Source organism: Gymnodraco acuticeps, unplaced genomic scaffold, assembly GCF_902827175.1.
Source record: "Gymnodraco acuticeps unplaced genomic scaffold, fGymAcu1.1, whole genome shotgun sequence".
In the NCBI taxonomy this organism is placed as follows: Eukaryota; Metazoa; Chordata; class Actinopteri; order Perciformes; family Bathydraconidae; genus Gymnodraco; species Gymnodraco acuticeps.
Genome location: NW_022990335.1, coordinates 1,727,557 through 1,740,114, shown reverse-complemented (window position 1 = coordinate 1,740,114; position 12,558 = coordinate 1,727,557). Strand labels below are relative to the sequence as shown.

Below are 12,558 nucleotides of genomic sequence, written 5' to 3'. Positions count from 1 at the left end.
AAGAAGCAGCACTCAGTTAATTACTTTATTCTCTGTAACTAGTATTCGATGCATGCTTTATAAATATTTCCTCCATTTATTAAACGTTACAGTTTGATTTCAGCCGTCGAAAGATGACTGCAGTTAGATATAGGTTTAGAAACTGCTTCCTGGCTGTCTCTGGACACAATAATATCATACACACATAATTATGATCTGGGAAAGATAATGGGATAATAAATGTTTCCCTAGTTGATAGTCGTAGTTTGAAGCTTTAATAGGATTATTAAGAGTCATCTTTGCCCAGGTCCACATCTTGAGTGAATGAAACCCCTCAGTGTGTACTTGTATGCATGTTGCAAGAAACATGCCTAATCTCATGACACACAAACCAAGATATTGGTGCAGGGATACTGCAGGTCCTCTAGAGCAGTGGTTCTCAACTGGTCAGGCCTCGGGACCCACTTTTTCCTTTGTCAATAAATCGCGACCTGAATTTTGAACCACTCAAATCTATTCAACAAAAGAATCGTGCTGTAATATATACGCTTTTCAGCGTACAATATGAATTAAAGTGAAGTACAGTGCATATATCCCTTATATCCCTTCACAGAACTAAAGTATGCTTTTAAAAAAGGTTTAATGAGATGATGGAATTAAAGCTGAACTGTATTACATAAAAAGCCCACATGCTGAAAACCCAACCCCAGAAGGGGGTCTGGGGGGATTCTCCCCCAGGAGATTTTTAGAAATACTAACATATAAACTACGCATTCTGGTGCACTGTGAGAAGAAAATAAATAAATGTATTACTACCCGACATATTAATAATATGTTATGCCATTGTTTGTTTTTCACTTTGTTCTGACAGCTGAATTGTCTGTGTGAATTGTGGGTAGGGTAGATAGCCCCCATTGTTCTGTGACCTGTCAATCATCAAACCGGGGGTCATATTTTATCATGTGTTCATTTGTATCTGAAGTTGTACCTGTGGATGTATAAAGAGTAGTTCTACCGCAAAGTTATTCTCCATGGGCATGTTCACCATTAAGGCATGCGATACGGTTTTATTCACAAATTCAAGTTAACACAGGGTGAGTTATTTAAAAACAAATAAGTATTTCTTTAATAAGAATTTCGGATGTATTGCTTTACATGGATTGTGCCCAGATGAGGACTAAAGCAGCATCATAGCTTGTTTATATCTAATATTAATAAACCCAAAAGCGCGCCGCCCATACATAACACTATAAACAAAACTAGATGCAGCAGTACGGGAAAAAAAAGAAAAACCCTTCGGCACTTAGTCAAGGCATTTAGGATGGGGGGAGTTCTGTTATTAACATGTCAACATTATGCTCACACTGAGAACACAGGGCTGTGTGACACCTCTTAATACACACTGACAGAAAGCTACTAGTACACCGACTAAGCAAACACGTGTTACCATTCACATTACACTTACAATGTCCTTGGCTGTTGTTTTCAATTGCTGTTTGTCTTTCTGCTAAACTGACACAACTAAAAATAAAAATGTGCCTAACAATCATTCCCTACATTACATAATAAAACATGAGAATAAACCCTTACATCTATACCAGAATGTGGACAATACTGCAGTTGAATACATGAGTTCTACTGTAACTTTAACACTATCCCTCCATAAGGTCCAGATTGTTGTGAAAATAAAATAAATACTGAGCAAAACACACAATTACATCACTCCATCTCACATATACGCACATCAATAATCAATAACATTCAGACTAGGAGTTATTCCTGACCTCTTTTTGTTGTGTTACATTCAGGTGTGTTTAACAGTCAGCATGACTAACTTCCTACCTTCATGGCACACTAGACTCTAGTGCGATATAACTATTGTCACTCTAGTGACTGAGTAGCCAATCGTCATTGGGGCCACCTCTGCTTGGTCTTTGGCCTGGTCTTTATTTCTGATTCTCTGCTGCTCTAACTTCACCCAATGGGCCTGTCTGTGGGAGTGCCTCTGTCTCCCTCTGGTGCTCAGGGGTTGTACTCAGTGGGGCGCCACTGTCCCCCAGTCCATCTTATCGCATCTTGTAGTCGTGGGATATTTCCGCTTCACACAGCTGCCCTTTGAAATCCAGCTCAAAGGTAAAGTCCAAGTCGCGCTGCAGGTTAAGAGAGGAGAGAAAAGAAGCATGGTTATCAAAGAGAGGGGTACGGAAGCCCTGAAAGGCAAGTGAGAAAGAAAGAGTAAGGTGAATTATTTTCTAAGTCTTATTGTGTTTATGATCTTTATATATGTTTTTTTAGGATCATGTTTCAAAATGTTTGTTGTTGTACAACTCAAATCCGCCACAAGAGGTTCATGGAGTAATAGAGCTGGAAGAAAACATAGATTATTTAAGTCTCATTTATGACATAGTAATTGCAAACTATTTATGAATTTTCACAGAAAAAATAAAAACAACTTTTTTTTCTTTTTTTTATGTGAAAAATAGTGATTACTTAAAGTCTGTTGTTAGCATTATTGACAAAACCTTTATTTCCATTGTCCCAAGTCTTTAACACAGGAGAGAAACATTTAGATCAGAGTGTTTATGACTACAATGTTTGCCCCTCGGCCCCCAGGGCTTTTGAAAGGGGAAGTAATGATTAAGCAAACACGTAGCATTTTTTCCATTTTGTCTTGACAGCAGAACACGGTGTTAAGTAAGCACAGCCTGTTTCTTTGAGACAACAGGAGGAAGCCAGCTTCATACGAAAGGGGGAGGAGAGGACACGGAAAAGGTCAACAATAGAATCTGTTGTTGTTTGTCTGGAAGTCTCTGCAGTGCTGCTGCCTTCCTGACTGCTATCCAACACTGAGGAGCAAACAATCTCTTACTAAAGGATGTATAAGATATACAAATAATGTGGTTTCCTGACTTGACGTTCCTGTGTTTATGACTTCAGAAAAGGTATAAAAAAGGATAAAGACTTATTACCTTTACTCCAAAGGCCATAATTCAAAATCCAGAACATCAGGCTGTAAAAGACTTACATTGTTTTTCTCATTGGGCTTCATTTCAATACTGCCGACAATCTCCTCTCCTCTCCGCACCGTCAAATAGTCCTCCAGGTAAAACACTGTCTGCTTCCAGTGTGTGTATTGAGCATCTGGTGCTGAAACACGCACACACACAGAAACACAGACTTAGATCACGGATAGGCCATCAATAGGAAATGTTGGCTTGTTGCCAGGTCTTAAAAAGAAACCCTTTGACTGGTGTTCCTTCCACAAAGAATGTTAGACAACTTTTGTGGTAAGGACTACAAAGAATCTGGACCAGATCGTAATGACTAACAATTGATCAACATTTAGAAGCAAAAAGTTATTTATATTCATAATAAAATACAATTCCTGAGTGTTCAGACAAGCAGGCTATGTTTTCGGATGTTTGTTTGATTGATCGCATGATTGCAGTAAAAAAATACTGGCTTCATGAAATCTTGTGGAAAGGTTTACATGGGCTAAGGAGAAACCTATTACATTTTGAATCCGAAGGATGGACATTCAAATGATCTTTCACTTGACGCTGGTCTGCCCTCTCTTGGTTCTGTTAGATTGTCAGAAACTCAACAATCTGTCAACCTAAATATTGCCCTTATAACAGATATCAGTGTAAAGCATGAGATTGTTATTTATGACCCATTAAGAAATTCTTCAGCAACAATTGAATCGTTTAAAAAAGATTCTTGATAAGAAAGATGTGCCAAAGATGTTTCGGCAGTACACAAACTGAATGTCTTCCCCTTGCAAACAATGCACTATTTCTCTACACAGAAATGCAGTCTCTTCTCTACCTGACGAGAATATCAGGATGAGAACAAACCAACTGTGCGGAATAAGAGCAGAAGCATGGAACCTAGTCTGTGTCTTTTTAGAAGTGAAGCGATGTTGCAGAAAGAGCAGGAAGCTCCACTTCAATTCAAGATGACAGCGCTGAAGGACAAGGCAGGAAATGCATGACTGTATTCTTGACCTCTTCACTGTTTCACGACACGATCTTATTTCATTGCTTTTTATATTGTGCCCCCTTACGTGCACTCCTCTGTGTCTATGAGTTTGTGCGTGCGTGCCGTGCACAGACACACAACCAGGTCAAATCTGACACCCCAGCCCTAAAATAAGTGCGAGCATCACCCGGTGCTGTGACGGATCGCTTTGCTGAGACTCAAAAGGTTAGTAGCTCTTAAATCGAATTCCTTCCAGCTTGGTAGCTTTGCTTTTAAGCACGAGCTCTTTGTGATACCATACATAAAAGGACTTGCCAATCAGCGTGGCTGCAGCACAGACTCATCTCTTACATTTGTTGGGCAGAGTTCAAAAAGACAATGACAAGCTAGATGCGTTTCTTATGCTAATTCAGTATGAGGTGGCATTTCTTCAACCGACAGCATGAATTGCAATCTTTGACCCCTACTTGCCTTTTCCTCCTTTGGCTGAGAGTCTGTTTGTGTCTGCGTTAAAGTTTAGATCTGTATCCTTATATTTTGGTAAATGAGAATTTTTTGGAAATAGGAAAACTTGCACAACAGAAAACTGTCAGTGAATACATTTAGGGGAAGTGGGTAGGGCAGAGAAAGCGTGTTCTTACAACAGTGATACATTCTGCTTTACATATCATTTTAATGTGCGATATTTAGGGCTACCACTAGAGGTCAGTCCCACACAGATTCTGACACAACATCCCGTGCTCACTTTAATCCAGCATGGTTTGGCTCATATCAATCAGCCTGATGTATGTTGTTCTAATGTAAAGGGACAGTGACATTTACTATTGGGATAGATGTCTTGGTCCCAACAAAGACTGCATTAGAAACTCCCGTTTGACTTCAGCTACATTAATAAAGCAAGTGCCTTGTGAAGCTGTCCAGCTGATGGCCTTGATTTCAGGTTCCGGAGCATTCTGTTTCACATAAAATCTTTTCTTGTGGATGTTTTCTATCTGCCTAATGATGTGAAATACGTTTCCAGATGGTATAAAACAAGCCCCGGAAGTTTCCCTGCCTTACAGTAGTGTAGGAAGTGCTTGCTAACATCAACCATAGCCAACAATTCACTATAAACTATATCTCAGACGCTCTGCAAGCCCGAGCAAGCAAACAATACAAGTTATATAACTATAAAGTTACATTTTTTGAATATTCAACACCAAAATAATAATAAATGAAAGAAAGGGAACCAATCAGACATTGATATAAAAAGGGCAGTTTGGCATTTGATTACAATAATATAGTTGTTAGTAGCCTACATGGCAATAGAGACTTTGGAAATTATTTGCTCAAAGTTTTCCTTTTGTTCTTTAACCATATTGTTTTAAAGTTAAATCTTCCCAGCATCTTCTCACATGAAACAGTTTCCTTTGCGTTTTTTGCCTACACATTTTCAGTGTGGTCTTTTAAGGCTCTTTCCAACATCTTAGCAACCACATGGAACAGGTTACTAAGCTATTCAGTTATGAATACTCTATGTCAATCACTCAACTGCGGCACTACAGACTAGTTACAACTTTGGACATCTGTGCAGAGATTCTTGTATTGGTGTGATAATATCAAAGTGTGTGGATATTTAACTTTAATTTCTTGTTTCTAATGTGGTAGTCAGAAACACTTACAGTATTTGCTGCATACAATAGGTAACTATAGAATATTGATGACATTTAACATAGCTTAGCATAAAGACTTAAAAGGACGGGGAACAACTAACCTGGCTCTGTCTGAGGATAACAGACAACATTAGCACATTACAATAAACTATTCTATTGAGCCCTTTTATGTTCACTTGTTCAGAGATCCGTGCTTCCATGGGGAGATCTATTTGTTGCTGTTGATTTTAAGAACAGGCCATAACCTTTCCCTTGTTTCCTTGCTGTGAATCAGAAGGGCTGTCTTCTTTTGCATTGCAAATGTCATCTCTACACTACAGGGCTCAATGAAGCCATCAAGGGAAGAACATATATTAATGATAAACCAAAAGCAGCTCTTCAGTAAAGTATCCACTCTGTTTGCTGTCAGTAGCGTAAAGGGAAATACTAAACCTGGAGCCAGGGTGATGCTGTTTTATTGCTGTGAAGGCAGGCATTCAAAAAGGAAATGTTTTGTTTATCATTACCATGATAAACGACCTGATTATGATCATATAATACTGTAGCTCTAATACTTCCAAGATGCACATACATTGAAACATATACATAGATTGCTGTATCACAAATGAGACAACATGTAAGGCATCTTACCGGTGGAGAAACCAGTCTTCTTGTGGCACTTGGTGAACTCGATGTGGAAGTAGGTGACCAGTGCATGGATGTAGTCGTTCCTTTGGATCTGTAGGCAGAACGCTGAGGTGAACGACAGGTCCTCAGTCTTCACTGTGTAGATGTCCACCTCCTATGGGAGTAAAGAGGAGGACCCTTCTCAGATATCTGGAGCACATCAGCAAAGGAATATTTTGACCTTTTGGTAAGTATGTATAGTTGCTTTCTAGCCGAAAGCTAGACGATACCACTCTAATTCCTGCCTGTTATATGTAATGCTACAACTAGCGTCTGGTTAGCTCAACACAAAGAATCAACATGCAGAAATAGCTAACTGGCTTAAAAACACACACACACACACACACACACACACACACACACACACACACACACACACACACACACACACACACACACACACACACACACACACACACACACACACACACACACACACACACACACACACACATAAAGTGTTGAATAATATGTTGTGGTTTAGAGAAACATATAACAATTGAATTAGTGAGCTTTTGGTATGCCGGAAGGTCAATGAGCCAAGCTAGCTTGTAGCCAACTAATTTGAGCAAAACCATCTGCTGACGTTAGCTTTTTTTTATAGGGACTTGGAGTGGAATTGTTATTGTTAACTTGTGACTGACATTATTAATTACCAGATGTGTTACCCAAAGTGAATTACATACACTCAACACTTCTCATTAAACTCTTGTTAAAAGAGCAACAGCCCCTAAGCATGTTTCCAAAAAATGCTAAACTGTTTATATTTTCTCTTCATGGTGTAAAGTTCTAACCTCAACCATGTTGCTCAAACCACAGACTTACAATATGACATCATCTAAAAATGCTAAAGAAACAAATCCAGAATTTGTACATGTAATGTTGACATGCATTACATTAAAGACGAAAATAACACACACATCAAGAAAGAACAGCTTTTACTAGCATAATGATATACGGCGGCCATTAGACACCAGTGGTACTGTGCCTGGTAAATATCAGCAGGGTTATGTAACCCTTGTGTAGGTGCATGTAGGACAGGGATCCGGGGACTGAGGTCATCTGGGAGCTCTATAGTGAGGCTCCAGGTGTTATTCGTACATGGGCAACCCCAAATCTGTATGTGTCCCCAGATTCCAGTAAGTTTAACGGGGTATCTGATAACCCGTTGTCCCACTAGACCTTGTTCAGAGAAGAACATGTTGTTCCAGATCGTGGTTTACTGTCGAGTGAACAGCACTGCGCCAGCTATCATCTTTAGCACTGAATAACAGAGGAGAAAGCAGCTCCCTTGAAAAAACAAAGTACCCAGCAGGATAAACACGTAGGCAGGTGTGATAATTTCATGTACCCTCAACATTATTAGATATTCACTGCTAGCTTGCTTGCTTTAGCACCAGATGTCACATTAGCTGTGGAGGAATGAGCCTTATGTTTGCTGTCAATAAAAACAATGAAATATTAATGTCTAATCCCCCCCTGCCATCTTCAGGAAATAATCACTCCAATAAACACATTACAAGACATTAACTCTGGTCATGCAGTATAAACTTCTCAAAGTCACATTTCAAAGTGTAAGACTACAATACAATATAAGGCTCTGCAATGTCTGCACCCATGCAATTACTCTGAAGGCAAAATAAAAGGTTTAAGAGCCCTATCATGCAGGTTGTAAATGTTAATTGATTATTTTCTGCAGGATTATACTCGGTTATGATCCTTGCAGAGTATTGCTACCAAAGGTTCAAGCAGCACTTTAATAACATTAGGTCCTATGTGTACTTCTCCTCAGCTATTCAACTTTAATGAGGCCGGTCAGTAATCCATTTAAAGACAATAAAGTTTCTTTTTTCTACATTACATTTAATTTAGCTGACGCTTTTATACAAAGCTTTTATCCATTCGACCAAGAAGATACAAACTAGAAGAAAACAGAAGAAGTACATCAGGTTTCATAGAGCCAAAACATTTCAAGTGCTACTCAACTAGCTTTAGATAAGCCAGTCCTTTATTAGTAGGCCTATATAATAATTAGTATATTGGACCATATTCTACATGGTCCAAAGACCATCCCATCAGCTTCATAGAGATTTTTATTAAACTCTCATGATTGATCTCTTTGCTGGTTGTATGTTATATCTTATTGCATTTCAATTAAAGTTTGTATGAAATCAAGATAAATAAAAACGATGTGCTTCACAATCAGCAACATCGAGAAAGCAACACTGGAGGTATGATCCCACAGCAATTTTCACCAGGACGGAGGCGAGACAGGGCAGAGATTTCCAATCAATGCCAAAGATAACAAGGTCACTATGACATGGAGCACAATCAGGAAGACTAGACAGGCTGCAATTGGCATGCATGGCAGCAGCCTGATCAGTTTAATTGCCACAGTGAGAGGCACAGACAGGTCCACAGCAAGTTCATACTCATACCAGCAACAGAATGTTATACAATATGTTCACCAATCAATTGATAGTTTGTAGTTATTGTTTTTCTATATGAACCACTGTAATACTCCTTCATTTCTGCAATCTAGTTTACTTTATTAAAGCCATTTTACTTTTTATTTAAATTATCTATCACTCCTTATTACATACTATATGCCAGGGATGCTCATTTAGTTCTGGCACACTGAACCAGCATTAGTAAACAGTTTGTTGTACCATGAATACCTATAATCAGTAATGTATATGTAGAGAAAAAACTCAAAACAAAGTCTATATATAAGCCTAATTAAAAGCCTTAGTTATTTTTAATCAAATGTTGTAAAGATGTTTTTCTTATGTTGGCCTGTCCCCAACAGTTTATTGCATTGATATTTTGTGTGACTCCTGTCTGCTTCTCTTAACTGGTGGCATGCTGAGAACAATCTATTGTAGATAATACAATAAATATGAATAAGTCCCTCAAACAACCCCAGCTAAAGACAAATCCTAAATATCGCTCTAAAGTCCTCAGGAAAAATGGAAATCTGAATATCACCGATTGACCTTAAGCAGTTCTTGGGCAGAGTTGGGCTTTAAGCTGAATGCTAAATTGAGCATGCTAACATGCACACAATGACAATGCTAATATTATAATATTAATCAGGTGTAATCGTTAGCTAGATAACAGTTTTAGCATGTTCCCTTTTATTGATTAGCACTAAACACACAGTAAAGCTGAGGCTTAAAAATTGTGATTTCACTGAAAACCACAAATGCTGCTGGAGCTAGAGGAAAAGTAAGAGGATCACTTAAAGAGCCTGTGACACGGGTTTCAACCATCATCCAAACCCATCAATTTTAGTAAATATTGTCCCCTTGAAAACCGTTACTGAACTGATTTGGGATCTTTGTACTTTGATAACCATTAATCTGCCCTTCAAAATTGACCATATTCTGGATCTTCTTGGGGATTCTTCAAGTCCCGCCAAATTATGTGTGACGTAATTGCGGGCCAAGAGCTCCAGCTGCACCGTTCCGGATCCCAGCATCTGCATGCAAACGCACAATGGCACACACAGCAGCAAGCTCAGACAGCGAAAAACGTAGTTTTGAACGTGTCTGAGAGCTCATATGAGGCTGAAGGATCGGTTTATGTTGTATCTGTTAGAAGTTTAGGAATTCGGTGCGTCAATATGGGCGATAATACGGTCATGTAGCCAGTGGTGGACTGGGACTAAAAATCAGCCTGGGACTCTCGACCGGCCCACTTCGGTACCGCTAGTAAATTGTCAACGGGGGGAGTGGGGGATGTGCTCAACCCAGTCTCATGGCATTTCGTGTTCACCAACACGATTTTTAATCTATTGATTCGTGTTCACCAACACGATTTTCCCCTTTTTTTCGTGTTGCACAGCACGATTTTAAAAGCAATGTATTTCTACTGGTAATGTGTTTCGTGCCTGCAGCACGTCCTTTTCTCCGGTCGGGTCGTGGAAGACCGGAAGCTGTGTGGTTCATAAAAACATGTTCTTACTCAATATCAAGCCACAATTATTGCTTTTATTTTAAATCGTATAATTTCTGACTTTTGTTGCTGTCTGTGAGGAAAATAAATGGGGCTCAGAGCCGCAGAATACTGAAATCTGTATTTTTTCAATCTTTTTTTCCTTCTAATTTATTATTCTTTTCTAAATAACACAGTTATTTACTCACCAATAACACACAATTATCATTGCTTTTATTTATTGGTTTAATTCCATAATCTCGGGCTTTTTTGGCGTCCGTCAGGAACTGAATTTCAAAATAAAAATAACCGGAAACAGACGTAGGCATTTCGAGCGATTACCCAAGATCCTCAGCTATGGTTTAAGCTCGCTGATTGGATGTTTTAGCCGCAATGCATGCTGGGATTTAGTGTTTATATGGTGTTTTACCGGAAACAGACGTAGGCCTCTAGGAGTTTAGGATGGCCGAAGACACTACACTACCCATAATCCCCAGCTATCGTTTAGGACAGGGGTGTCAAACTCAAGGCCCGGGGGCCAAATCCGGCCCGCGACTTAATTTAATGCGGCCCCACAAGAGCTCTGAAAGAATATTATACGTTTATTATACGGTTACATGCCGATTTACAGAAGCACGTTGCCCATAAACTACATATCCCACAATGCATCTCAAATATGAATTTAGTTCAGAATTTGACTTTTTTCTCAGAATTTGACTTTTTTGCTTCAACATCTTTTTTTTTTTTACATTTCCAGAATTTGATTTTTTTTAAAAGACATTTTGTGACATCAGCACTGAAGAGACTTCCAATTATTTGCCCTAGACTTCTGCTTTCAGGTGTAGTTAATTATGAAGTTATTACCCTATCCCATAATAATCCAATGCAGAGGCAATAATGTAATATTATTAGGGATGCACGATATTGGTTTTTTGAAACCGATAACTTCCTGCTTCTCAAGACCGATACCGATACCGATAACCGATAATAATATAATATATATATTAAATGTACCTGTAGTTTTTGCACACCTGGTGGTAAAAAAAAGACTAGTAATGAGCAAATGACATGAGCATTACTACTATGAACAAAACAAAGCCAAGAACAGTTTTGACTCTCGTCAAGCGCCATCATTTCTATGATGAAGTTAGAGATCGTTTTAGCCCTGGGGTCGTCTCTGGTAAACTTCTTGCCTTTTTTAAAAGCCTCGTCGATAGGTAAAAGCCCCGGTGCCTTTGCAGCTGGCTTTGGATTCGCCGCTAGTTTAGCAGCGCAGGCGTCTTCGTACGCTTTTAACACACCATCGTAGCGATGGCGATGTTTCAGGTGACAAATCAGGTTGGAAGTATTATAGCTCGTTGCCTTTTTCGCTCCTCGTGGAACTTCTGCATTGCATTTGTTAATACAAATAGCAAGCGAACTATCTAACTCTGAAACTTTGAAATAGTCCCATACTACCGACGACATGTTTGTTTACTGTCCTGGCTTCACGGCCGCACACCATTTACGTCACAGCCAGGCATGAGTTAGGGAGCGCTGGATTTGTGAAAAACTCCCCTCTTCCTAAACCACTAATACCACAGTACTGGCAAAACGGGAGGAGCCGAGTGAAAAACAAGCGCCCCTCATCCCAATCCACCCACACCGCAGTATTTTTTTCTTTTTTTTTACCCAAAAAATATATTGTATATTATCGGGGCTATTAATACTGTTATCGGGTTTATCGGGATGACGTCATAATTCCTAATATCGGACCGATAATTATCGGGCCGATAATTATCGTGCACCACTAAATATTATACATTATTTTATATATATTAAATATTTATATATGTATTTTTATATAGTCTTAAAGTTACAACCGGCCCTTTGAGTGCAACCATCATGCTGATGTGGCCCGCGGTGAAATTGAGTTTGACACGGCTGGTTTAGGACTACAGTCCCCGTGATTAATCTTCAAGCTCTGGGATTGGATGTTGGAGTGGCAGTGCGCCAAGGTTACGCCGAGCGTCAAACAGCTGTTTGAAATGGAACGAAACCACGCCAGACTATCCAAAACTGGAATAATTTATTATACTATCTACATACATGAGAGTATAATTCATATGTATAATATCAGTTAAAATAAGTGCTTCAACATAGTTAACATTGCAGGAAAGCAATATATTAGACGCATTTCTTCCAGTTTTTCCAAAGGTCTTCTCATCAGGGCTCTATAAATAAAGAACTACGGCAGATCTGTAATATGTAATACAGCCGAACCGTGTATTACAATGCCGTTATGGGATGACTTTCAAAGAGAAAATCAAGAACACTCGCAATTAAGTATTATTTTAAAATGTTT

General features: G+C 39.0%; 1 protein-coding gene across 2 annotated transcripts in view; it reads right to left on the bottom strand.

Annotated features, from left to right (window-relative positions):
• Window positions 1-1,019: 1,019 nt before the first annotated feature.
• Window positions 1,020-12,558, bottom strand: part of LOC117550802 (protein arginine N-methyltransferase 8-B) — a 29,439-nt gene continuing 17,900 nt past the window's right edge. For both annotated transcript variants that reach the window (XM_034223337.1, XM_034223336.1), the window contains exons 8-10: window positions 6,243-6,393; window positions 3,005-3,126; window positions 1,020-2,129 (exon numbers count right to left, since the gene is read on the bottom strand). In XM_034223337.1, coding sequence (XP_034079228.1) covers window positions 2,046-2,129; window positions 3,005-3,126; window positions 6,243-6,393 — 357 coding nt within the window. In that variant the 3' untranslated portion in view covers window positions 1,020-2,045. The remainder of the gene's footprint in view (window positions 2,130-3,004; window positions 3,127-6,242; window positions 6,394-12,558) is intronic.